We start from the raw sequence: 27908 nt of genomic DNA on the forward strand, positions 1-27908 counted from the left end.
CTCCCAGGTGGAGCTAAAGACAGCAATATCATCTAGATATGCTGCACAAAAGTCATCCAACCCAGTGAGAACTTGGTTCACCAACCTTTGAAAAGTGGCAGGGGCATTTTTTAAACCAAAGGGCATCACCACAAATTGGTAATGACCTCCTGGGGTAGAAAATGCTGTCTTGGCCTTGGCATCCTCAGCTAACCTGATCTGCCAATAACCAGCTTTTAGGTCAAATGTACTTAAGAAAGTTGCAGAAGCCAACTTGTCTATCAGTTCATCTGCCCTAGTTATTGGGTGGGCATCTGTCTTAGTGACAGCATTGAGACCCCTGTAGTCTACACAAAACCTCATCTCTCTCTTACCATCCTGGGTGTGAGGCTTTTGTACTAGAACTACAGGACTAGCCCAAGGGCTCTCTGAGGGTTCAATGACTCCCATCTCCAACATCTTTTGTACTTCTGTTTTTATGCAGTCCCTGACGTGGTCAGGTTGCCTGTAGATTTTACTCTTTATAGGCAGACTGTCTCCAGTGTCCACCTCATGTGTGCACCAGTTTGTCTGACTGGGGGTCAGAGAAAACATTTGTCTGAAGGATTGAAGAACCTGTCTACAATCCCCTTGTTGATGCTCAGAGAGGCTGTCAGAAAAGACTACACCATCTACTGACCCATCATCAGGGTTCTGAGTGAGCAGGTTTGGGAGAGGGTCACTCTCTTCCTCCGGCCCCTCATCTGTGGCCATGAGCAAGCCCATGTCCTCCCTGTCAACAAATGCTTTGAGCCTATTCACATGAAGTACTCTGTGAGGGCTCCTGGGAGTTCCCATGTCCACCAAGTAGGTGACTTCTCCCTTTTGCTCAATGATGGTATGGGGCCCAGATCATTTGTCTTGGAAAGCTGCTGGGGCCACTGGCTTCAACACCCACACCTTCTGTCCTGCATGGTAAACAGTTAGGACAGCCTTTTGGTCATGCCAAGCTTTTTGAAGTTCTTGGCTGGCCTCAAAGTTTTTAGATGCCTTCTCCATGTACTCTGCCATCCTGGAGCGGAGACCAAGTACATAGTCCACTATGTCAAGCTTAGGCTTTTTGAGAGGTAACTCCCATCCTTCCTTCACAAGACATAGGGGTCCTCTTACAGGATGTCCAAACAAAAGCTCAAAAGGGCTGTAACCAACCCCCTTCTGTGGGACCTCTCTGTAAGTAAACAGAAGGCAGGGTAAAAGGATGTCCCATCTTCGCCTAAGCTTTTCAGGTAACCCTTTTATCATCCCTTTGAGGGTCTTGTTAAATCTTTCAACAAGCCCATTGCACTGTGGGTGATAGGGTGTGGTAAATTTGTAATTTGCACCACACTCCTTCCACATAGCAGTCAAGTATCCTGACATGAAGTTTGCACCTCTGTCAGAGACAACCTCCTTAGGAAACCCTACCCTGGAGAAAGCTCCAAGCAGGGCCCTGGTCACAACAGGAGATGTAGTGGTCCTAAGGGGAATAGCTTCTAGATACCTGGTGGCATGATCCACTACCACCAGTATAAATCTGTGCCCAGATGCTGTTGGGGGGTCCATTGGTCCAACAATGTCTATCCCCACTCTTTCAAAGGGTACCCCCACCACAGGTAGTGGTATAAGGGGGGGCCTTTGTTGTGCCACCTGATTTGCCACTGGCTTGGCAGGTGACACATGAGCGACAAAACTCTTTGGTGTCCTCAGACATGTGAGGCCAGTGAAAGTGTGGGGCAAGCCTGTCCCAAGTCTTGTTCTGGCCTAAGTGACCTGCAAGGGGAATGTCATGGGCTACGGTGAGAAGGAAACCTCTAAGAGACAAGGGGATGACCAGCCTCCTGGTAGCACCAGGCTTGGGGTCTCTTGCCTCAGAGTATAGGAGTCCATCGTCCCAATATACCTTATGGGCACCTGTAGCATTCCCTGCAGCCTCAGCAGCAGCCTGCTGTCTGAGGGGTTCAAGAGAGGAACAGTCTAACTGTGCCTGCCTCAAGTCTGCCCTGGAAGGTCCCCTGTCCCAAGAAACTCAACCTGTTCAGGTTCAAGCTCTTCTAGGACAGTTCCTTCTGGGGTCTTGGGGTCAGCCTCCTGAGAGGGCTGATCCTCAACCTGAGGCAGGGGGGAAGGGTCAACCTTACCCCTACTGCTCTTTCTCTTGGGTAGTGTCTGGTCCATTCTTCCAGGATCCAGCACTAGTTCAGCTGGGCATTTCCTGGCCTGTGACCTAGTCTCAGCAAGGACATGTGAGGAGAGACCTAGCATTTCTACATGAGTCCTGTACTCCACATCTGACCACAGTGAGGATTCCAAATCATTGCCCAAAAGACAATCTACTGGGAGGTCTGAACTAACTACAACCCTTTTGAGGTCAGTTACCCCTCCCCCGGAGAAATTAACAACTGCCATACTGTGATTGGTAGTGACATTGCTAGCATTGGTCACTAGGTAGTCTGAACCTAGCATGATCTGGTCAGGGTTCACAAATGTTGGTGTCACCATAGTAACACTGGCACATGTGTCCCTGTAGGCCTGAGCCATCTTTCCATTGATTAAAGGCGTTTGTCTGTATTTGCCCAGAGTACTAGGACTTACAGTAGGGGTCATATCCATGTCCCAAGTACAAACAAGAACTGCCTGAGTAGGAATTCTAACTAAGTCAGAACCCACCTCAGTTCCCAGGGTTAACCCAACTATAGCCTTGGGAGGTACACTACCACTACTAACTATACTAGGGGGTGCAGGTGTCTTAAGGACAGTAGTGGTAGGAGTTTGGCCTTTCTTGGTGCACTCACTAAACCAGTGAGTCTTACTTTTACAGTATTGGCACCATGGTTTCTTAGGACCATCCTTCTTCTTCTTTTGGGAATTTTGGGACCCACCCTCCTTAGGTTGTTGGGGCCCTGTTGAAGACTTCTGGTCATTTTGCTTATTCTCATTACTCTTCTGGTCTGCTTTCTTCTGGCCACCACCCTGGTTCTGGTTCTGCTGCTTGACCCATCTGTCTGCCTTCTTTCCCAATTCTTGGGGAGAGGTCAGATCTGAGTCAATCAAGTGCTGATGCAGCAACTGGTTCTGACAATTATTTAAGATTTGCTCTCTCATAATTAGATTATACAATCCTGTGTAATCAGTAACTTTACTTCCCAGTAACCAGCCCTCCAGAGCCTTAGTGGCACAATCCACAAAGTCAGTCCAATCTTGAGCCTGAGTTTTCTGGGTATCACTGAACATTAACCTGTATTGTTCAGTGGTTAAGCCAAACCCATCAATCAGTGCAAGTTTCAAGACTTGGTAATCATTAGCATCCTCATCTCTAACAGTGAGGAGCTTGTCTCTACCTTTACCTTCAAAGGAGAGCCACAATATAGCTGCCCACTGACTCTGGGGTACCTGCTGTACTTTGCAGGCCCTCTCCAAAGCAGTCATCCACTTGTGGATGTCATCCCCTGTCTTATAGGGGGGCACTACTTTACTCAGGTGTCTATTATCAAAACTCCTGTCTTTATCCTTAGGGATATTGCTGCCACCAGTGGGGACTACCCCACTCAACTGTTGCTCTCTAGCAAAGGCAAGCTTCTCTTTGGCAAGGGCAAGTTCTTCCCTCTGGATCCTCAGATTAGCCTGTCTCATCCTTGCTTCATGCTCTCTCCTCTGAGGGGAAGTCATTCTCCTCTGAGCAGATGCATGAGAGTGCACAGATCTATTGGAGTCGCTAGAATGAGATCTATCTCTCCTAACTCCAAAGTTAGGCCTGCTCAGGGTCAGTACTGGGGGTCCCCCAGATCCTTCCCTACGTAGGTCTAAGTTGGCCCTTGTAAGTCTGCTGACTAACTCCGGACCTTTTTCTGCCTCATCCCCAGAGGTGTCCTCTTCTTCCTCCTCCTCCTCTACATTCTCTGTTTCAGGGAGGTCTGGATCACCAAGTGTACCATCTAAGGGGGGCATGCTCCTATCTGGATTAGAGAGGTCTGGGTTAGCAGCCTTTCTGGCATCATATGTCTCTAAGAGACCTAACAGAAAAGGAGTGGTAGGGTTAGAACCCTGTTTCAATTTCCTGGAGGTACACAATTGTCTCATCTCCTGGAAACTGAGAGCTGCATATCTGGAAAGGACCTGTGGAGGGTCACTAACCACTAGGGGAGTCTCTGAAGACTCTCCATGGGTAGACATGCTTTCTAGTGTGGTGCAAGTGATGCACTTACCTACACTATGGGTTTTCCTACTGATCCCTTGCTAAGAGTTGTAGTCAGGGTGTGCTAGGCCCTTTCTACTACAACAGCTGGTTCAGTAGAACTCAGAGTATTTCTAAGCTTGTTATATGTACCTATAGTACCTTATCTGATCTTTCAAATGATATTTCAAGATTATACGTGGTAAAAACAACAGTAAGCTCAAATCCCAACCGCTGCACACCAATGTGAGAAGTTGGCCTGATATATGATGCTCACTAGTTCTAGTGATCACCTTGTATCAGTCCAAACAACCCTTATGGTGATTGGTTGTAAGTCAACCTTATAGACCAGCTATCCTAATGGTAGCATGGACAAAGCAGTCTTAGGCTAAACTCTTTTGGCATGTGAAGCCAGCTGTTTTACCACAATATAACCCCTTGAATACCAGATGAAAGGACACCACACAGGTTGTTATGAAAATAAACGATATATTTATTAATAACAAACACCTCTGAACTCTTTATGAGGTCAGAGGGCTAAGCACATGACAATCTCTTACGAAAAATACTTAAAGTTGCACAAAATTACAATGGTGCCCTAGGGGCACGACAAACCATATACTAAGTAAGTGGAATGTGAAAGTCGATAGTTCGAATGGAGCTGTCCAGAGGCTATAGGATCGTTGGGACCACGCTACACTAACACTAGGTAGGTAATAGGAGGCCCACGGAACGCGTTTGCAGAGTGTGAACTCACATGCGAGATGCGTAACAACGTCTCTGGACAGTACAGTTCAAGAAAAATGTGAGTACGGACAATCCTGACTAGGTAGGACAAAAACGACTGTGGAACTGGACACTTGGACAGTTAAACTACCCTTGAGCACCGAAATGCTCTCGTTACCTCACCCACGGGCTGCGGGTGCATGGGTGCGAAGTCGTGTCGGGTTCTCGCGTTGAAGTCTATGGAGCCTGAAAGAAAAGATGCTGCAGGCGACCAGGAGGAAGATGTCCGGTGCAATCCAAGGGTGGATTGTTGAAGAAGGAGACCTGAAAGCAGAGGGGACAATGTTCACAGTCACTAGCCAGTGACTGGAGTGGAACCAGGAAGGAACCAGATGTCGTTGTCGCGATCAGGTGAAGGGTGGACGCTTGACTCTGCAGCCACGGGGACCAGGAGGTGTCTTCGACGACCAGGATGGAGGCACGAGCTGTCCCCACGCAGACTCTCGCTGTCGGCGGTGTTGGATCCGGAATCGGTGTCAACAGGCCTTGGCAAAGGCAACCCACGCGGTGAGTGAAGAAAGCGTCTGGTGCGGATTAGGAGAGTCCGGGGTGCCCCTCTTTTGGAAGGGAGCAAGGGCCAGTATGGAGCAACCAGACCAGCAGCAAAGATTTCAAAGTTCGTCGTCTAGGAGGCCACTAGCCAGCCGGCAAGTGACCAGAAAACGCGTCGAGCAGGAACCAAGCAGAAGGGCCCCACGCAGATCTCGTGGATGCTGGAGGGCTGATCTTCGGTGCAGGGGCTGCTCGGGGTTGGGGCTTCTCAGTCCCCAAAGCACTTGGTCGAGTTTACCTTGGGAGTCATGCTGGAAGCGAAGTGCAGTTTCTTCCAAGATGGCCGGTCCCACGTGTCTCGTCGCACCCACGGGTCTCAGCTTTGCTGCAGATGTGGGTTGAGGTCGGAGAGGTCTGGGAATCCGGGTCTCGTCGGGCTCTGAAGTCTGGATCCTCGAGGGAAGACGACAAAGGGAAGCCGCTGGACACTTGATGGTGCCTGCTTGTGCAGGGTGGACACTCCTTGTCCACAAGGGAGATTCTTCAGTCTTCTGTGGAGCAGAACGTCGAAGGGCCAGAGTTTCTTCTTGTTTAATAGTTCAGGATAATCTGATTTGGAATGGGACCAGCTCCTACCTTTATCCTGCTAAAGGGGGCTGCACTACTGACTAGGTCCCTCCCCTGGGTGGGACCAGGAAGGGGGTTGGCTACACCCCCTATCCTTTGTCCGGCTTCCCGCCAGAGCTGGGGCAGGGATGCCCCAGCAACTGGTTGGAACCGGTGTATGCACAGGACACCTTGTGTGCCCCGGGCATGTCTCATTCCTTTCAAGCCTACCCTACCCAATACACAAAATCCTGTCTGGGGTGGTGCGAGCACCTCCCAAGGCAGGAAACCCTTTGTCCAAGCCGCCCTCGCTGGAAGGACTCCCAGCAGCAGGAGGTCAGACTTGTGTCTGTGGTGGCAGCATCCATTTTGTGATGCCAAGGCTCGAGTTAACTTTAACCGGGGTTCTCAGTTACATACATGTCGTGTCCCTCTAGAAGGGTCTAAAAATAGCATTCTTCTTTCCGACCTTAATACCCTCCCACAGGGCTTGAAGAGTTTCCTTCTAAATGTGCGATCATTACCCAAGCATCAACATCAGGTTTGGGATTTAATTTACTCTACTCAGCCGGATATTTGTTTTCTTGTTGAAACATGGTTAAAACCCCATACAATCACAGCCATAGCAATGGGGATTCCATCCGGGTATAAGATCAAACATCTGGATAGAGAAATTAAAACAGGAGGTGGCCTGGCAATTATATATAAGGACCACATAAAAATCACTATTACAGAACAACATTTATACTCACAGTTAGAGATTATGATTTTTAAAATCTTTTTAACCAACCACATTACTTGGAAAGGTGCTTTGGTTTACCGGCCCCCGGGACCAAACCCCAATTTTGCACTCACCCTCCAAGAAATCTTAGTCCCTCATCTTAAATCTAAAGAAGATTTTCTTCTTTTAGGTGATTTTAACACGCACGTAGATCGCCCAACACTGTCTGAATCCACAGCTCTGATCACAGACCTCTCGAATTTGGGTCTAGAACTACAAAACCATGGATCCACTCATAAAGGAGGACACATGCTTGATCTACTTTTCTGCAACTGTGCCAAAGTAATCTGCTCTCCGGCAAAAGAAATATCATGGACAGATCACTCTATGTTAGAATTTTTATTACTAACTCCAACAAGACCCGCTAAAAGTGCTCCTCTCCCCCCACCTGGCGACAACAATGGCACAAAGTTACTGCCAACAAAGTCCAGGAAGTTTGGATAAGTCCTGATTTTCAGGAAACAGACACAGCAGATATGGCCATAGCTAAGCTCAATGACTCCATCAAGCAAGCCATTGACATCTTAGCTCCTCTTAAACGGCACAAGCAGTATCCTGCGTCTAAGCAAGAAAGCTGGTATACCAATGAGTTGAGAGCAGGAAAACAAAAATGCAGACGAGCTGAGAAGGCATGGAGGAAAAGGAAAACCGAGAATAGCCGAGCAGCTTTCCTAGATGCCCAATCAGAGTATTATAAAAACATAAAGTTAGCTAGGAAACAACACCTATCACAACAGATAGTAGAAGCGGGCAATTGCTCCAAGGAGCTCTTCAATATTCTGAAGAATGTTATCAAACCAACTGCGTGTGAGAGCTCCGATGACTTCTCGCAGGATTTATGCGATAAAGTCTCTCTATTCTTTGAGGATAAAATAAATATTATCTACGAAAGAATAGTAGCAGCTAATAATGTCACTAACAAGACTAACAATTGTCCTCCTCAGATCCCGGCAATATATAAAAAACCCCCTCTGATATCCTTTCCTCCGATTGACAATACAGAGCTCCTCTCCCTCTGCAGCCATATTAAATCAGGGTCCCCTAATGACCTAATTCCTGCCAAAATGGTTGGCCCTATGGTCTCTCTTCTGGGACCCCACATATTGGAAGTGATCAATACCTCCCTTATGAAAGGCCAGGTCCCAGCAGACTGGAAAAAGGCAGTGGTGAACCCGATAAGAAAAAAAGCATCATCCCCATGGACAGACCTCTCCAACTTACGACCTATCTCTCTCCTACCCTATTTAGGCAAGATCGCGGAGAGGCACGTGAACACCTATCTTTCCCAACATCTTGAAGCGACGGAAGGCCTGGACTATTCACAATCTGGGTTCAGGCCTAACCACAGCACAGAATCAGCCCTTCAAACAGTGACCAACAACATCAAGATGGCACTGGATGACGGTAGCTCTATGATTCTGGTGCTGTTGGACCTTTCCGCCGCTTTTGATACGGTGTCTCACATGGTGCTTCTCAACCGCCTAAGGGAGGTAGGCGTGGAAGGAGGGCCTCTGGAGTGGGTGGAGAGCTTTTTGTCTGGCCGATCCCAGGAAGTTAGGCTGGGCTCCCACAAATCCATTCACAGGGAGCTCAATAAGGGAGTGCCACAAGGCTCTTGTTTAAGCCCCACACTTTTCAACGTGTATGTGGCCCCCCTAGCCAACTTAGCAAGGTCTTTCGGGTTCACCCCGGTGTCGTATGCTGACGACACCCAACTCCTTTCTCCCTTCAAAAATCTTACACCTGCAATAATAAGATCTTTTGCAGATGGTATGAGAGCCATTGTAGAATGGATGTCATCAAACTGTCTGCAGTGTAACGTAGGGAAAACCGAGGTCATGTTGTTTGGCCAAGCGGCAACACACTGGTCATCTGACTGGTGGCCCCAAGAACTAGGCCCCGTCCCCATTCCCAAGAGCACGGTTAGGAACCTGGGAGTGTTACTTGATCAGCAACTCACTTTTAAAGATCATGTAAATCAGGTTGCCGGTACCTGTTTTCGGGCTATTGGGATGTTAAGACGAGTCTTCCCCTACTTGCCGGACCATCATAGGAAAATGCTTGTACAGGCTCTTGTCATCAGCAGGGTGGATTACTGCAACGGTTTGCTCCTTGGAGCAAATGAGGAACAACTTAAGAAACTGCAGGTAATCCAAAATACAGCAGCAAGGATTGTCCTGAACGCTCCACCAAGGACTCCCTCCTGTCCCCTACTGGCCAGACTCCACTGGCTCCCAGTGAGGAAACGAGTCCAGTTTAAAACTCTATGTACTATTCACAAGAGCATGATAGGGGAGGGCCCCAAATATCTGACGGAAATTTTCCAGCCCTATATCCCTGAGCGCTCTTTGCGCTCCAGTAACCAGCAGCTTCTGCAGGTACCCAGAGTAAAGAAGACCAGGCAAGGTGGCCGTGCGCTGGCATATGCTGGACCAGTACTCTGGAACTCTTTGTCCCCAAACCAAGATCTCTTACCAGTCACCTGATCTTTCGGAAAACCCTAAAAACACACTTGTTTCCCATTAACCAATAGCCTTTCTTGCCCAAAACATCACCATTGGACACACCGCTATATAATATAATACTCCTTTTGCAGTAATAGCGTTGAGATACCCCTTCGGGGGTCTATTCTGGCGCTTTATAAGCATATAAAAAAAATAAAAAAATAAAAATAAAAATAAAAATGCTACCCCCGTCGCCAGAATTGGCGAGGGGGTAGTATTCCAAATCGTATGACACCTCACTCGACATGTCTTGATAATGTTATACCAGAGTTGGCATTTAACCGCGAGGATTATAATGCACTTAAGAGTATATGGTATAGCGTTATCATGGAACAGCTATTAGGACTTGTTTCCGCAAGCTACAAACGGGATCAGCTCATGCCAGAGCACCATCTCACATAATTCCAAGCACTCTGCCTTCAGGATTGATAAGGCCTTCCATAGGAGTGACTGATAGGAATATATGTGTCCATTTTAGGTTTAGTTATAGGTAACTATATCTAAAGCAAAGGGTGATTACACCACCTTGCCCCAGCTGTCGTGCAGCCAGTTGTGTCTGTTTAGTTGGCCAGCCAGGGGTGGCATAATACATGCTTCAGCCCCTAGTAGGCCCTGGGTACACTTATGCCCTGGATACCTAAGGTATACTGTACAGGGACTGATAAGGTGGCCCAGTACCAATTGGTAAATGCACCTAAGGTACATGGTTGTCAATTTAGAGAGAGAACAGCTAGGCTGTGGGTCTGATTAGCAGGCCCACAGCCAGGGAAAGTCGTAAACCAGTGAAGCAAAAAGCAAAAATCTGGGGTGACCATAGGATTGCAGACCCCACTCTCCTAGAGAAGAGATTCGCAATTTATTCAACAATAACCACATTGATCCCTTGGATGTCTCCATCCAGAATATTATTTGTTACCTTTTACATTTACAAAGGTGTAACTTCGTATATTCATCCATATGCCTACACCTTGCAGCAATTGCAGCATATTTACAAAACAGACAACATCTGTCTCTTTTCAGAGTGCCTGCAATTAAAGCATTATGGAAGGATTAAAAAGAATCATCCCTCCCAGGTTGCCACCTTCTCCAGTATGGAACCTAAACGTTGTTCTTACAAGACTCATGGGACCCCCTTTTGAGCCTTTACATAAATGTGAACTGCAATTCCTCACGTGGAAAACAGCTTTTCTTATTGCTATCACCTCTCTTAGAAGAGTAAGTGAAATACAAGCATTTACAATACAAGAACCATTTTTACAACTACATCGTAACAAAGTGGTTTAAGAACTAATCCAAAATTCCTTCCAAATGTCAGAACTCCTTTTCATTTAAACCAATCTGTAGAATTACCTGTGTTTTCCAAAACCCAAACTCTGTAGCAGAAAGGGCTCCACACACATGAGATGTTTAAAGAGTTCTTCTCTACTATATAGATAGGACTAGTCTTTTCGAAAAACAAAACAACTATTTGTGTCTTTCTTTCCACCTTATAAAGGCAACCCAATCTCTAAAGGTGGGATTGCCAGGTGGATTGTAAAATGTATACAAATATGCTATCAAAACGCAAAACGTACATTAACAGTTCCTCCTAGAGCGCACTCAACACGCAAACTAGGAGCCTCTATGGCTTTCTTAGGAAACTTCCCCCTAGAGGACATAGGCAAGGCTGCAACATGGTCTACAACACACACCTTCACTAAGACTACTGTGTTGATGTGCAAGCCAAGCAGCAAGCTGCAGTAGGCCAAGCTGTCCTTAAAACTCTCTTACAAACTACTGCAACAGATACAGGTGACCACCGCTAGGGGGGACAGTGCTGCACAATCGATGCTAAGTGTACAATCTGCAGCTCATATGCCTCGAACAGAAAATGCTACTTACCAGTATGCATCTGTTCTTGGCATGTAGAGCTGCAGAGTTGTACACGCCCTCCCGCCTTTCCGGGACCTGTATCTGTTCCAGTTTTATCTTACTTAGATGCACACGCATGGACATCTTTTTTCTTTACTTCTACTAACTCCATCATTTCCCATCATGGCGAAAAACAATCTAAGGATGGAGCCAATGCCCATAGTCACTATCGTCCAAGGAAGGAGTCACCTATCTCGTGACTACAAAGACTTCTAACAAGATGACAACAACATGCAATCATCCGAGCCCACCACCAGGTGGCGATCTAATGCTAAGTGTACAACTCTGCAGCTCTACATGCCAAGAACAGATGCATACTGGTAAGTAGCATTTTCCTTACTGGTAAAGTCGGATTTAACATTACTATTTTAGAAAAGCTACTTTTAGAAAGTGGACTTTTGTCTGCTTGTACTGCTCTTTGTGTCTTACACCCTGTCTCTAGTACACGTCTGGGCTAGGTGACCGACCCCTTTGTGTATTCCTTCTAGAGAGCCACAGACACTGCAAGGGTTGGGTGTGATTTAGCACCCATCTGCATCCATCTGCATCCCGATGGGTCTTTCTGGGCAGATGGGAGAAAGGGGACAACTCTTACACTTCACAGGGTAGTAGACTGACCACATACAAAGGAATGGTTACTCCCTTTGGTAGTCTGGAGTGAGTGCTGGGATTGAAAGCGATACTGGTGTACTTCAAAACCGCTCTTTGAAGTTTCCCTCACATATAAGGCCCATTTGGACGTAAGTGATGAGTCTCTGGCCACATCAAATCTGACACTTATGGATCTAGACAGACCCGCTGTCAGAAGAATTGTGGTGCTACACAAAATACTCAACTGGAGCCTTGGTTTCTCCTTGAGTCCACACTCCGCGATAGGAGGGCGTCAAGGAAGGATCGTATTCTCTTGCTCTGCCTATGGCATCTTTACATTGAAAGCGTAATCTAGAATTTCTTCAGCACACTTGTCTATGTGATGAATTAAATGTCTCATTAAATGCCAACAGAATTTCGTGATGGACCCACCATTTAAGCTTATCCAGTGTTTTTTTTCCAACAGGTGAAATAAATGCAGTAATGAACAAAAAAAGTGAAGGAATTAAACATCAGTTGTGTAGGAGGTGATGTAAAAACAGTGCACCTTAACATTTCTTCCATTGAAGGCTAATGCCTCGCCAAAGTCTTTCTACAGCAGAAAATCCAAACTGCCCAATGTGGTCTGTACTTGGCTCTTAGGGATCACCTGATAAACATTGACAAAATAACACACTGACATACTGAAGCAAGTCTGATAAGGTCTCACTACGAAGGAAGAGCTAACCTGGATCAGAAAGAACACACAGAAGAGAAACCGTATGAATATCTAGAAAGTGACAACTCATTTATTACGTAGAGAAAGCAAGTGCAACATCAGAAAGTCATACTGGAGAAGAACCATATTGATCGACTGACTGTGGAAAAGTTTTCTTTGCTGTGAAAGCCATAATGCAGCATCAGAGTGTCCACGTAGAGAAGAAACCATATAAATATACAGAATGTGACAAAGCATTTATAACAATTGGACAGCTAAAGCGACATCAGAAAATCCACACTGGGGAGAAACCATATAAATGTACAGAATGTGACAAAGCATTTATAACAAATGGAGAGCTAAAGCAACATCAGAAAATCCACACTGGGGAGAGACCATATAAATGTACAGAATGTGACAAAGCATTTGTAACAAATGGAGATCTAAAGCGACATCTGAAAATCCACACTGGGGAGAAACCATATAAATGTAGAGAATGTGACAAAGCATTTATAATAAATGGAGAGCTAAAGCGACATCAGAAAATCCACACTGGGGAGAGACCATATAAATGTACAGAATGTGACAAATCATTTATAACAAATAAAGATCTAAAACGACATCACATAATCCACACTGGGGAGAAACCATATAAATGTACAGAATGTGATAAGGCATTTAAAACAAATGGAGATCTAAAGCGACATCAGAAAAGCCACACTGGGGAGGAACCATATCAATGTACAGAATGTGACAAATCATTTAAAACAAATGGAGAGCTAAAGCAACATCAGAAAAGCCACTCTGGGGAGAAACCACATCAATGTACAGAGTGTGACAAAGCATTCATTAGAAAGTCACATCTAAAGGAACATCAGAAAGTCCACACTGGGGAGAAACCATATCAATGTACAGAGTGTGACAAAGCATTCATTAGAAAGTCACATCTAATGGTACATCAGAAAGTCCACACTGGGGAGAAACCATATCAATGTACAGAGTGTGACAAAGCATTCCTTAGAAAGTTACATCTAATGGTACATCAGAAAGTCCACACTGGGGAGAAACCATATCAATGTACAGAGTGTGACAAAGCATTTATAAGAATTATACAGCTAAAACAACATGAGAGAGTCCACACTGGGGAGAAACCATATCAATGTACAGAGTGTGATAAAGCATTTATAAGAAATGGAGGGCTAACGCGACATCAGAAAATCCACACTGGGGAGAAACCATATCAATGTGCAGAATGTGACAAAGCATTCATTAGAAAGTCACGTCTAATGGAACATCAGAAATTCCACACTGGGTAGAAACCCTATCAATGCACAGAATGTGGAAAAGCATGTATAACAAATCGACAGCTAAAGCAAAATCAAAAGGTCCAAACTGAGGAGAAACCATACCAATGTACAGAATGTGACAAATCATTTTTAATCAATGGAAAGCTTAACCAACATTAGAAAATCTCCACCGGAGAGAGAACATTCAACTGCACTGAATGTGAGAAGGCATTTATTAGAAAGTAGCATCTTATGCAACATCAGATAGTCCACGTAGGAGAGAAACCCTATGAATCTACATAATGCAACAAGATATGTATTACTAGGCAAAGATAAATACTACATCAGAAATTCCACACTGGTGAGAAATGATATGGCTGTTCTGAATATGACTTAGCAGTTATTACAAAGCAAAGTTTAAAAATACATCAGAATGTTCACACATGAAAGAAACCATATAATTGTACAAAATGTGACATCGCATTTATTCCAAATGGAGGGTGACCATTCAACTGCACTGCATGTGACATGGTATTTATTATAAAGGGAGAGTTAAAGCAATATCAGCATCCACACTGGGCAGAAACCACATGACTTTATAGAATGTAACTAGGGATTTATTACAAAGCAAAATGTAATACAAGATCAGCAAGTTAACACAGAGGAGAAAACATATGTATGTACTGAATACTACAATGCATTCATTATAAATGGAAAACTTAAGCGACAAACCCGAAAATCTACTTGGCAAGAAATCCAATGTATGTACAGAGTTTAATAAAGTCTTCCACAGGAAGAATACGCTAATGCAGCATAAACAAATCCACACCAGGGCGAAACCTTATTAATGAATAGAATGTGACAACGGATTGATTACAAAACATAATGTAATATATCAGAATGTTCACACAGGAGAGAAGCTCTATAAATGTGTTGAACGTGACCATGCATGCATCAATGGAGAGCTAACTCTGCATCAAAAGTCAACCCTGAAGACCGCACTGAATTTAGCAAGGCAATTATTGACAAGGGAGAGTTGAAGCCGCATCAGCAAGTCTCCACTGAGAAAAATCTATAAGAATCTACAGACTCAATCAATCAATGGGTGTTAAGCGCGGCAAATCATCAGTGAGGTTCTCAAGGCGCTGGGTGAGGAGTTGTTGTCCGGAGGGGCCGATCAGTTGAACAGCCAGATTCAGTGATGAGGCAGATCTCAGGTGCAGGGGGGAGTTCATTCCAGGTCTTTGCAGCCAGGTGGGAGTAACCGCGGCCTCCGTGCCAGGAGCTTTAGACTCTCGGAGTTTAAGCTAGGAAGAGGGAGGCGGACTGCAGGTATCTGGCAGGGAGCCATCCAAAGATCTTGCGGCGCATGCGCATTGCGAGGAAACAGATGGCGGAGATCATAAAGCCGTCTTTGACCTGCCAAGGTCTGCCTCCCCTTCCCAGGTCAGATTGGAATTCGACCTTCACCACCAGAAATTCCGGGGAATGAGCGTTTTCATTAAACTCTGTCATAAATTTCGCTACTCAAACCCAGGTACCCTGAATAGATTATGCTGGGATGAAATTAAGGTCCAGTTGAACCTTGAAACTCCAAACTCCTGGGGAAGCTTTTTGTGAACATCTTTGTCTGAGTTGGAACTAGAAACAGTTTGGGAAAACAGGGAAGAAATAGCAACCTTCGGCAAAGCAGCAAATATCGCAGCAAAAAAGAAGTCCCTGTTGGCTGACAAAAAGGCGATCATCAAGCGCGGGGCACGGGTGGACAGTCATTAATTCCTACAGATGTTTAAAGCCTCAAGCATACTTATCTGCACACTTTGGCTTACAGCTAAAAAAGGGCTTTATAAACTTTCGATTAGGCTTGCACGTCTCAAATGACCTGTATCCATCTTGGAAAAAGACCTTTCAATCAGAGACGTGTCGATTATGCGGCTTCAAACAAGAATCTCTAACTCACATATTATGTGCCTGTCCAGCAGTTCTGGTCTAGAGGACACAGTACCTAAAACACATCTTCCAGGATCTGAATATCCGTTCAAGCAGACAAGCGGTGATACGATGGCTGGAGGGCACATCCATCATCCTCGCTTGCCGGGGGGCTAAATTCATGGCAAAGGTTAGAAGACTTTTACAGCAAGCTGATGGAGAACATGTACAACAAGTAGACCCATGCAACTTTGTAAAAGCAGAACTCCCATGAGCTGCCATTGGCCAAAATAAAAGGACAGGTTGGGAAATCACCATTGAATAATGGGGTCTTACTAATATCATTGTTCTCCCTAAGGGGTTCGTACAATGTGAATCCTGACGTTCTGAGGTTAAATCTTAGCTGTCTTATGCTGCCTATTTTACTGCCCATTTTTCTATGCTCTGGCCAGGAGCCGAGGAAGGACTACATTGGAATATAGTCCTAGAGCTATACTGGTTTTGTGTCAGGAGAACGCCGTTAAAGTAGGAATTCTTATAAATGAATTTTGTTGTTAATCATTTTGTATTGAAGTACATGAACCATGGTATTGTGTTAAACCAGGTGAATTTTAAAACGGGATTGTAATGATTTTTGTTAAGTAACTTTTAATCTACTCCAGGGGGGTATTGTAATGATTTTAATTAATCAAACAATTAAAAAAAAAAGAATTTGAGATGGCGGAGATGATGTTGATTTGCTTCTTCATAGAGAGCTTGTTGTCCAGGACAATGCTGGAATCGCAGGGATGGTCGGTAGGGGAGGGGAAGAAGCCAGGTTCTGCTGACCACCATGCGTTGCTTCAAGGAGATGCGTGGTTACTGAAGATGAGGACTTCTGTCTTGTCCATGTTCAGTTTTAGGCAGTTGTGCTTCACCCGGTCGGTGATGTTGGCCGTGCACCTATGAAAGTTGTCTCTGGAGGTAGTGAGGTGGGTCTATTATGTGTAGATGACTTTCAGCCCGTGCGACCTGACAATGTTGGCTAGGGGTGACATGTAAGTGTAGGAGAAAGGGGCTTAACAGAGGATCCTTGTGAGGTGCTGCAGATGATGTCCTTGGGTTCAGGAGAAGGGTGGGAGTCTGATTGAGGTTTTCTAGGGAGGTAAGAGGTGATCCATTTGAGGGCATTTTCTTGGATTCCGATGTGATAGAGCTTGTCGATCAGGATTTGGTGGGAGACCATGTTGAAGGCAGCTGAGAGGTCAAGGAAGATGAGGGCTGCTGTCTCACTGAGGTCCAGGAGGGCTCTGATGTCATCTATGGCTTGCTCTGTGCTTTGATTGGCTCGGAAGGCTAACTGGGAGGAGTTCAGTAGGTAGTTGTGCTCCAGGTGTCTGTTCAGCTGCCTCTTGATCGACCTCTCGAAGACTTTGGCCGGAAACGAGAGCAGGGGCATCAGTCAGGAAATCTTCAGCTGCTCTAGGTCTGCTGAAGGTTTTTTCAGGAGGGGTTTCACTTCTGTGTGTTACCACTCTTCTGGCAAGGAGGCCATGGCGATGGATCTGTTCAGTGGTTTTGTGAGCTCTAAGCTGATCGCCTTGCTCCTGAGGTTAAAGATAAGATGGGGGCATGGATCAGTGGGTACCCCAGAGTGCATCAACTTCATTATAGAGGTGGTGTCTTGTGCGATGAGGAGCTCCCAGGAAGCGACTGGAGTTTGGAGTTAGTGTCAGTGGGTGTGTGGAGGTCGAGGCTGTCACTTGCAGAGAGCTGAGATTCAAAGTCCCTGTAGATGATGGAGATCTTCTAATGGAAGTAGTCAGCAAGCATGTCGCACAGATCCCAGAAGGGAGTTATGATATTCTAAGTGGACGCAGGGTTGCTGAATTCACTAACGATGGCGAAGAGCTCATTGCTGTGGTTTGAGCTGATCTCAATGCAGCATGTGACGGCACTCTTCTTCTCTTCTTTAAGGAGGAGATGGTAGTGGTTCATCGATGTCCTGAAGGTGGTGTAGTGCACTGGATCCTTGCTGTTACTCCATCTTCTTTCTATCCAGCAGCAGTCTCATTGAGGGGTCTAATGTTCCGGGGTAAACAAGTTGACACACTTTGTGGATTCTCTGATCTTGTTCGGCTCGGCGGGGGTGACATAGTCAGTGATCCAGTCTGTGAAGTTCTTGATGGCCTGTTTATGGTCTGGAGCTGTGTCTGGTCAGTTGGCATGGAGAGTGTTGTTCCAGTTCTCGTCTGAGACGGTTTTCAAGTTGCGCTGAGGTTTGCTGGGTGGTTTGGCTTTGGTTTCTGTAACATTGTGCCCTGTGATGGTGAAGTGGACAATGGAGTGGTGTGTCCAGGTGAGTTCTGTGACATAGTGGTGCTTGATTGTTTTGCTGAATACGAAGATGGAGTCAAGCATGTGCCCTCCGGTGTGCTTTGGGTCGATGATAAGTTGGATGAGGCCGATGCTCATGCTTTCTATTAGGTTGTCAGTGCTGGCATCGCTATGGTCTTCCATGTGGAAGTTGAAATCTGCTATGGATATGTAGTGTTCGAAGACAATGGTGAGTTGGGTGATGAAGCAAGGGAAGGCTTTGCAAAACTCTGGGCGAGTTCCTGGAGAATGTGACAAAGTGTTCTTTATGAAGTATCCGTATGAATGTACAGAAAGTGACAAGGCTTTTATTAGAAGGTTACCGCACAGCCACTGTACCATAGGAAAGCCCACCCTGGGGAAGAACCATATAAAGGGCCAAGGGTATGCCCAGATGTGGGTCCCGGGCTCACTGTGCACTGGATTCAAGCTGACTGATGAGGGGTGATACCCCTAAACCGGTCCCAGGATGCTTGTTTCCGGTCCAGGGAGGACCTGGCTTTGCAGTTCGAGCTGGACTGTTCCCATGAGGAGCAGGGCCATTGGTTTACATATGGCAGGGTCTAAACGGGCGTGGCATGGTGAGCAAAAGAACAATGGATGTAAACAAGATCTCTTGACTGGGGGTGAATGTTTGATTTATTCTGAATCCCGTCTATCATTTGTGCTTCTTTTGGTTACGTATATAAGCACCATACAAGGGCCTCAGGCCACATTGTGCAAATGATGGACACAGACACCTGGTGACTATAGTGTAGTAACTGGCCACAAGCACATGCACTCCGGCCCTTTTATTGGCGGCCCACGTCACTCGTGACACCCGTGATGGATGGGTGTGGGAGTGCATATGTGTACAGCCTTCAAGGGAGTGGCTGGGAGTACAGCTTCCTGCTGAACACTAGAACGTGTCCAGCAGGACACTACACCAAGTATGCCAGCCCTCAGTGCAGCCTCTCTACCTCATGCAACACCAGAAGGTCAGAGTCCCAAAGGGGTAAAATAGGAGGGAGGCTGTTTAAATCAGACAAAGGCCCCCCCAGCGCTGAGATAGCAGAGCAAGATCTGGAGCACTAGGTAGAACACATTATTGTTGTAATTGTCCATATCTCCTCCAACTTCTCCGTGAATCACGGGGACAGCATTGTCAGGAAGGTTTTTGTATTTGTATTTATAAGCGCTACCTTCCTCAGGGAGGATATAACGGTGCTAGAAAGCCTAAGACCTGAATGAGGGTGCATATTAGAGGCTTCTGTGTCAGCAGTTACAGCCTGGGGAACAGATATGTTTTCAGCTTCCTTCTAAATGACATATAGTCATGGGTAAGACAAAGTTCTAGAGGTAGTTCATTCCAGTGGGTTGCCGACAAATGAAAGAGTTGGCCTCCTGCCCTAGCTTTCTTAATGCATCTTGTTATTGCCCATGCCTGGTAGCATGACCCTCAAATTCCGTCTAGGGGCATAGAATTCGATGTTATCTTGTAGAATTCTGGGGCCGTGTTGGTGTAGGGCTTTGTCTGCATGATATCCAAGGGTCAGGACAAAAGGTGACTGCCAACTGAACAAATTCACAACCACGATATGACAAACATGAAATGAACCATTAAATCATTTTTAAATGTGGCGAAAGGACCCAGGACGAACACCCGTATGTGACAAGTATTAAGTAAACTCTGGCTCAAAATCATGGGTAAAAGTTTCCCATCAGTAGCTGTTCTGTACCGCCCTTTACATCATATGGGTTCTCCTTGCCCAGGAGACAGAGTTCACAGCCTATGCATGATTTCTAGACTGTGATTTTACCATAGAGTCCATGTTTAAGGAAAATGGTATAGAACCTTAATAATAGTAGCTACCGAAAAAAGCAGTGCAAAAAAAGAAAGAAAAGTGTAAGTGAATCTAAAATTGGATAGAGCTATATGAACTACTACTTTAATATTTTTATTAGCTCTCCCAACCTTAAAAATTACAAATGTGCAGATACAGATTTAACATAATATCTGTAAACAATAACGGTCGACATGTTTCAGCATGGAGGGCTAGTGTGCCAATGCATTCCTCAGGACCAATTTATTGCTACTGCTATGTGATGTGAAAAATTAAAACTAAAATGATATCACCTGTTGAATGAGGTAATATACTCCACCACAAAACTGTTGTCACATCACGTCGTGGTCAATTGAACAGGGGAGACACATGGAAAGAAGCAAACATAGGTTAAGGTGGACCTAGTTAGGAAGGTAATTTAAGATAACACATAAGAACAGATAAGTTGTACAAATTGTTGACGACACTCTGACCACAATCTGGAGCTATCTGTTACAAGTATAATTCTTAAATAGACTAAGCAATATATCGTACATAGCCACTCACCAATTCGTTGTGGGGATGGCGCTTCACCCCACCTGGCTGCAGCTCAGGTATAGAGGACCACCGCTCTAATATTAAAAACAATAAGGAGACCTTCAATATATCATGTAGTTGGTTACATTTCTCAACAGTTAGGGCATCTTTGCTAATTCACCGCTTCATGGTCAGCCTCTAACAAACTCGCCTATAGATTGTCAAAGATGTTTATAAAATCAGGCTCGTTAATGGCCGCCTATTCGTGCAGGTAGCCCTCATAATTTCGAAAATATCGAGGCATATTTCTCAAATAAACCCGGCACATTTGCAAACGGCAGGCATTAACACCCTCACTAAGTAGCCGCCACCACACTACACCACTACAAATGGAGTGTCAAATTGTCAAAGCGTGTTAGTACAATGCGCCATTATCAAACCTACAAAACTGCATTTTGCCAATGGAGTATAGATTCGTAACAGCATGTTGATTCACTACGTACTTATATAGCGCGCTTCAAATTCAAAAAATGCTATTGCGCTCACCCGGTTGCCGCCCCTCTCTCGCGGTCAGATTGTGTAATGTATTTAACTTTGTTTTAGCTCGGATTTTTAATGTGCAGCGAAAAATCCGTGCCGCCCCGTGTAATAAAATGGTACGCCTTGACTATGCTTTTCTTTCAGGTCGAAATGCCTCTTCGGCACACATTGAAGTTGCCTCCAGGACCATATCCGATCATAATCCCATAATTATTGATCTCTCATGGGACCGCCCTACTAACCAAATTAGGCCATAGACTTTCGAGAGCAAGCTCCCTATAGATCAGCAATATCGGGAGCGTTTGGCTATTTGGATCCCAGAATTCTTTAATATTAATAGGGGTACCTCTTCTGATTCTATCGTCTGGGCTACATTTAAAGCGGCTTTACGTGGGGAACCTAAAAACTTTGCCTCCCACCGTTGGAAACCAGCAAAGCAACACACTAAAGATAGACTCAAAGAGTTGCAACAAGCTGAACTTGATTTGTGTAATAATATCCGCCTGGGCCACGATGTATCCAATAGTCAGAAAGCGGTCACTATAGCTAAGTCTAATCTGTTAGAACCTTTGTATCAAGATTTAGCAGCCAAATATGTTCAATTTCATACGCTAATGTATGAGTTTGGGGAAAACTCAGGCAAGGTTCTTGCAAAGAGACGGCAGCAGAGGGCTATGGCGAACCGAATTGTCCGAATTACAGACCAACAGGGCCGTCTGCAAGAGACCCCGGCGGGGGTCCTTGATGTTTTTGTGAGCTTCTATACTAAATTATATACAGAAGATCCTAGCACGGCTCAAAACCAAGTTGGTCTGGATGACTTCTTTCACCCCTTAAACACCTTGCGAGTAACAATGGAACAGAATGAAGTCCTTTCAGCACCCATTAGCTGGGATGAGGTAGAAACTGCTATTAAATCTCTTTCCAACGGTAAGGCTGCTGGCCCCGACCTTATCCATCTCGAGTTTTATAAGACCTTCTCACCACTGTTCAGACAAGAAATGTTAGCGGTTTTTAGGGCTGCCCAACTTGGGGTTGTTCCTGATTCTTGGCGCCGGGCCACCATTGTGCTGTTTAAAAAGAAGGGCAAAGATGAGCTAAACCCTGCCTCATATCGGCCGATTGCGCTCATTAACACAGACCGTAAGATCTATTCTAGAATTCTAGCTTTTAGACTAGCTCAAGTTATAGTCCCCTTGGTCTCAATCCGGCAGCATGGTTTTATTCCCAGAATGGACACAACAGATCACATTCGGCGCGTCATTGCCCTTCTTGATTGGGCTCAGGCTACGAGCTCTCCCCTCTGGGTGATCCTGTTGGACGCCTAGAAGGCGTTCGACAGGGTCTCCTGGGGGTATCTTTCGGCGGTAATGCGTTGGAAGGGATTCCCTCCCGAGTTCATCCAGGCCCTCCAGGCGCTTTATCTGGCTCCAACCGCCGTAATTCGTATCTCAGGGAAAGGATCTGCCTATTTTTCTATCAGTAGGGGGACTAGACAGGGCTGTCCCTGTTCCCCCCTACTATTTGCCCTGTTCATCGATCCCTTTCTGAGTATGATCGAAAATTGCCATGGGATTGCTCCAGTCAGGGTTCGAGGGGTGGACTACACGGCATTGGCGTATGCCGATGATATTGTTGTACTAACTGACAGTGTTGGCTCTTCTTTTTCAGCATTAGAGAGTCTCGCGGCTCAATTTGGGGCTATGTCTGGGTATAAGCTCAACATCTCAAAGACCCAAATAATTCAATCCTCAGCTATGCCCCTCTCGCATGTTTCTATATTCAAAGAGGCCACATACCTTAGGGTTCAAATTTCCGCAGATGTTGATCAGATTCCAGACCTAAATTACCTCCCTGTAATTGATTCGCTTCATAGGAAACTTGAGAGAATGGACCATCTGCATCTTTCTTTATATGGACGTTGCAATATCCTGAAAATGCTTGCTCTCCCAAAGTTCTTATATCTTTTTAGGTCCATCCCACTCTTAATCCCTAATTCAACATTAGTGAGAGCTGATAGAATATTTCAACGGTTTCTCTGGGGGTATTGAAGGCCGAGAAGGCCCGCTAAATGGACATGTCTCCCCCGGGAGCAAGGTGGCTGGGCCGTTCCTAATCTGTTATATTATTATTGGGCTGCCTTGATTCAGCACTTTGGCCTCCCCCTTCTTGGGGATAATGTTGAGATTTCAATCTGTATGTCCCCATCCATTTATGAAATAGCACTTGGGGATGCTGCCAAGGGGGTATTAGCACATGTACTGGAAATCAGTTATTTAAAAAAAAAACTAATTTAAGATCTGCTGGGCCTTATTCTCTGTATGGCAGAAAATTCTCTCTCGCCTGGCTATTCCAAAACTTAATTATTATACCCCATTAGACACCTCTGCCTTGCTTCCTCCAATATTTTATGATGGTTTGATGATGAAATAGAGGTCTTTAGGGTTGAAGTGAATTGGTGATTTAGTCCAGTCCGATCAATTGGCCCCTTTTTAGGTCTCGTCCTGGCCGTACACTGCGCAGCGGTGTTCGCGCAGGCGAGATCTTCTGTATTACAGTAGTGTGGTTTAACCTGCCTCTCTCTTCCATTGGCTAGCTCCATAAACGGAGGCTAGCCATTGGAAGAGAGATGTGGCAATCATTGTGGGAGCAGATTCGGGGGCGTTTCTCTCTTGTTTTTTAAGTCCCGCCCACTTTGTGTCGTCATTCTGATGTTGGCGATTGTGGGCGTTTACTTTTTTTTTTGTCATGGATGTTTTTCGCCATTCCCAACTTCATCCCCGTCCGGCGTTGTTGTATCATGCTCTCCTCCTGCGATTTGCGAGCAGGTAAGCATTTTTTCTCTTTTTGTTCCTCCACTGTTCCTCGTTGTGTTCGTGCCCCGCCCACCCCGCTGTTCCTCGTTGTGCTCGTGCCCCCCACCACGCTGTTCCTCGTTGTGCTCGTGCCCCCCCACCCCGCTGTTCTTTGTTGTGCTCGTGCCCCCCCACCCCTCGTTGCGCTCGCTTTTTTCAAACTCCCCCCGCCCCCCTGTTGCTCGTTTTCTCACCCCTCCCGCCCCCCTGTTGCTCGTTTTAGTCTAGGATTTATAGTCTTGGCGTTATAATGGGTTAACAAGACCACACATCCCAACATGCAATTCAAAAGCATAGCCGATTGTGAGGTGCACACACGTGGATATGGGAACACGTACAACTCTAGGTCTGTGCTGATGAATTCCCAGCGATGAGGTGTATAGAGTGTGGCAGACTAGTTTCTCGTCATACTTCCGAGTGTTTGATATAGGCTTCTGGTATGTCATACAGCGAGTCTAATCTTGCATCAGGTCACGTTTTTGTGATCTTCTGTAGCAAAATATGAGCGCTTCATGGTTACGTTTTTAAACATATGATTTTCCAGTCATTTTGCCTCAGTCTGCGCGATGTGTTATAGCTTGTAAGTTTGGATGGCAATTCTCCCTCACACCAGTGAGGTGCAGATCTTTTTTACCTGCTACTAGTTGAGGAGACCGCATATTGTCTCCCTTGTAAATATTAACTGAGTTGCTTGTCTTCCTTTGGGCTCCGCTTGTTTTCTCAGCGTGCAGTTTTATAGCTTGTAACTGCTACTACTAGTGTCGCATTGTAGCGCCCAAACTTTCTACAGGTGGTAAATATTTGGTTGGAGACCTGTTGCCTGTAGTGTGCCTTTAGTGTAAATAGTTGGGTGGGTGCATGAGGTCCGTATCCTGACTAGTGAAATTGCATTTTTTTTGTCACACAATGTATACGTTTCTTGCAAAGTAAGCACGTTTTGTGAAGTAACTTGGGCAATGTGTGTGAAAGTTAAATACAAACTTCACGCTTTTATGTCATGCTGCTTTCCTAGTTGTAAAAAAGGGAATCGGGATAAATCTCCTTTTACCATATTGTCTCTATTTTCACTCTGAATTGTCATTTATTACTGCTAATGAAGGTGTAATGAAATTCTAAAAGGTGAAGGGGTGCCTCCTTATGTAAACTAGAAAGAGCTATGGTCTCCAGGATCTAAGAAAAGTCTCTTTGCTAACATGAAGGGAATGAGGGCAGATTGGTAACCTGAAAGACCCCCAGTGTCAAGTAGGTAATGATTGGAGGTTTATCATGGTATGGATGTGATTTGGTAACCATTTGACTGGAAGGAAGGAATCCAAACTAGGGCTTTTTTCATCTTTTCATCACTTTTTTAAATCATCCATTGATGATTAAAAAAAAAAAAAAAAGAAATGTCATGAGCAATGCCTATAGCTCTACCTTTAATGATGCCGAGACCATTGCATTGTAAATGCTTGTTCTTTTTTGAAGGGGAAATTTCACTTACAATCTAGCTATTTTTTTAAAATATTTACAGATTAGAAGCTTTTTCGACAAGAACCTCTCCAGGAACCCCAATCTGTATGTTAAGATCAATTTAATTGAACAAATTCAGAAGGAGTCTAGAATTAGCTCTCTGTACCAAAGTCTTTTGTCGGAACTTCCGGATGACCTATCTGCTCAGAATGCAAAGTGGGCTGCTAAATTTGGTGTTCCAATATTAGACTGGAATTTCCGCTTAAATTAGCTAGATCCGTTCTTGTCTCTGGCTCACTGCGCACTCAAAGTCATATGGCCATGTTTAACTTGTATCATACCCCTGCAAAGATAGCTAGTTGGGGGACTCCTAGATCAACTAGCGGGGGCTCTTGTCCTAGATGTAAAATGGGCTCTGCTGATGCCATACATATGTTCTACTCATGTCCCCATTTAAGTTCCTTTTTAGACGAAGTGGAAGTTTTTCTCATCAATCACTTCTAATTCCGGTTAAGATCTCAGCGGAACTAATAATAATTGGATATGAATATTCAACTGGTTCTCAAAGAACACACCATTGATCAGCGTTTTTGTTCATTGCAATGGCTATGATTAGACTGTGTATACCATCACAATGGTTAAATCCTGAAACTCCTACCTTTATCCATTGGAAAGCTAGGATGCTTGAATGGTACAAATTAGAGTCAGCGGTGCTGTTGTTGAGGGGGAGGAGAAGGCGTTTATTGGCATTTAAGAACTGGGCTCTTTCAGATTGTCTCTCTCAATAACTGCTTCATTCTATATTTAACTGCGTTGTGTACTCATTTGGTTATGTATATATATATTTTTTTGTATCAACATGTACTTCTAAACTATGTACTTTGTTCTATTGTCTCCTGATGCCCTGTTTTTCTTTTTGAAAATTTAAATAAAGCAAAAAAAAAAAGAAAAAAGAAATTCCACACTGGTGAGAAACGATATGGCTGTACTGAATGTGACTTATCAGTTATTACAAAGCAATGTTTAAAAATACATCAGAATGTTCACACATGAAAGAAACCATATAATTGTACAAAATGTGACATAGCATTTATTCCAAATGGAGGGTGACCATTCAACTGCACCGCACGTGACAAGTTATTTATTATAAAGGGAGAGTTAAAGGAATATCAGCGTCCACACTGGGGAGAAACCGCATGAATTTATAGAATGTAACAAGGGATTTCTTACAAATCAAACTGTAATAACCCATCTGCTAGCACCACTTGGGGCTTCAGAGATGTGATGGAAATACTCCAAAGGGGAGAGCCGATCAATAATCTCAGAGAGTAGAACTGAGAGGTGTCACAGATAGGTGACGATAAGACTACTCAAAGGGGAGAAGTGATGGGCATACTCAGGGGTGTTACAGAGTCCAGAGGGTACGTTTTCAAGCTTCCAAATGTTACCTCTACAACAACTGAGGAAAACATGTGGAGCAAGTGAAGTATAGCTGCTAATGAACTATATATGGACAGTTTAAAAAAAATTCCAAAACCTTTTCCAAAATATGTAAACTATCTCATGAAAAACTGCCATTGGCTTATTAGTCTCGCAGCTCTAACTTTGTCAATGTTTTAAATAATCTGCCTTGATTTTTTAAGCTGCTTTTAAGATTCAGTTTCAGTTATTTTAATTTCTGCTAATATTTATTTTAAACTTCATGCTGTATCGGGTGCTTTTTTACCTGTTACTTGCTCCTGGGTGTTTAGGGGAGTGGGCAAGCTCTGCCCATGTTGGTTGAAGTCTTCCGGTTAGGGACAACTAGAGATGCCATTTTGACTTTGTGCATTCTCTAGTCATCGTGGGGGGAATGCAGATAAAAAAACACTTGCTGCTACAAGCCCGTCGGCACCCATCAGCGTCCCGGAAGCAGCCAGCGCGAGCCATGCTGCCCGAAACAGTAAGTTGCCATTGTTAAAGTACTGCAGAAGGAGCATTTAGATTTGCTTTTTATCACTGAAACATGGCTGACTGATAATACTAGTTGGGTGATAGAGATGGCTATACCGGTTTTAAAATTATCAGGGGGGATTGGAAGAAAGGGCATGGTCGGGGAGTAGCTATTGTTGTGCGGGAACAAAGGAGCTGCCAATGGAGTGTGCTAGCGAAACTAGTGGAGGCTGAAGCATTGGGTCGTTGTATTAATATTTACCCCCAGTATGCTTTGGGGGAAGTCCTGATATATAGCTCCCCTGGTCCACCCAGCACATTTCTAAAAGCTCTGGACAATGTTATTACCCATCTCACCTTACGCTACCCTCATTTTATCATCCCCAGCATTTTTAACAATCATGTGAACAACCTAGAAGCAGGGGACACTCTAGAGTTTCTTGGTATTGTGAACCAAGTACATCTTACACAATGTGTTATGCACCCCACCCATCGGGGTGGTCATATCCTGGATCAAGTATGTTCTAATAAGACACTACTAATGGAGGATTCCCATCCGGAGCTTTAGTTGGACTACATCCTGATTAAATTCACCAGGCATGTGCAGAATAAGCCGATGAAGGCCACCAGGAACAATAGGCTGCAGGGAAAGCTTCTAATAGGATTGATGCCTTGGAATTGAAA

At 44.9% G+C, this 27908-nt stretch overlaps 1 protein-coding gene across 2 annotated transcripts in view; it reads left to right on the forward strand.

The window, feature by feature from the left end:
* The window catches only part of LOC144807652 (uncharacterized), a 166742-nt gene that overhangs the window by 62181 nt on the left and 76653 nt on the right, over window positions 1–27908 (forward strand). The window contains exon 2 of one of the 2 annotated variants that reach the window (XM_078673272.1): window positions 12306–26280. The exons of the other annotated variant lie outside the window; for it this stretch is intronic. Within the exon in view, the coding sequence (XP_078529398.1) occupies window positions 12731–13852 (1122 nt within the window). The 5' untranslated portion in view covers window positions 12306–12730 and the 3' untranslated portion in view covers window positions 13853–26280. Of the gene's footprint in view, window positions 1–12305; window positions 26281–27908 lie in introns of those variants that run through there. 2 annotated transcript variants of the gene reach the window in all.

The sequence above is a fragment of the Lissotriton helveticus genome, chromosome 1_2, assembly GCF_964261635.1.
Source record: "Lissotriton helveticus chromosome 1_2, aLisHel1.1, whole genome shotgun sequence".
Classification (NCBI taxonomy): Eukaryota; Metazoa; Chordata; class Amphibia; order Caudata; family Salamandridae; genus Lissotriton; species Lissotriton helveticus.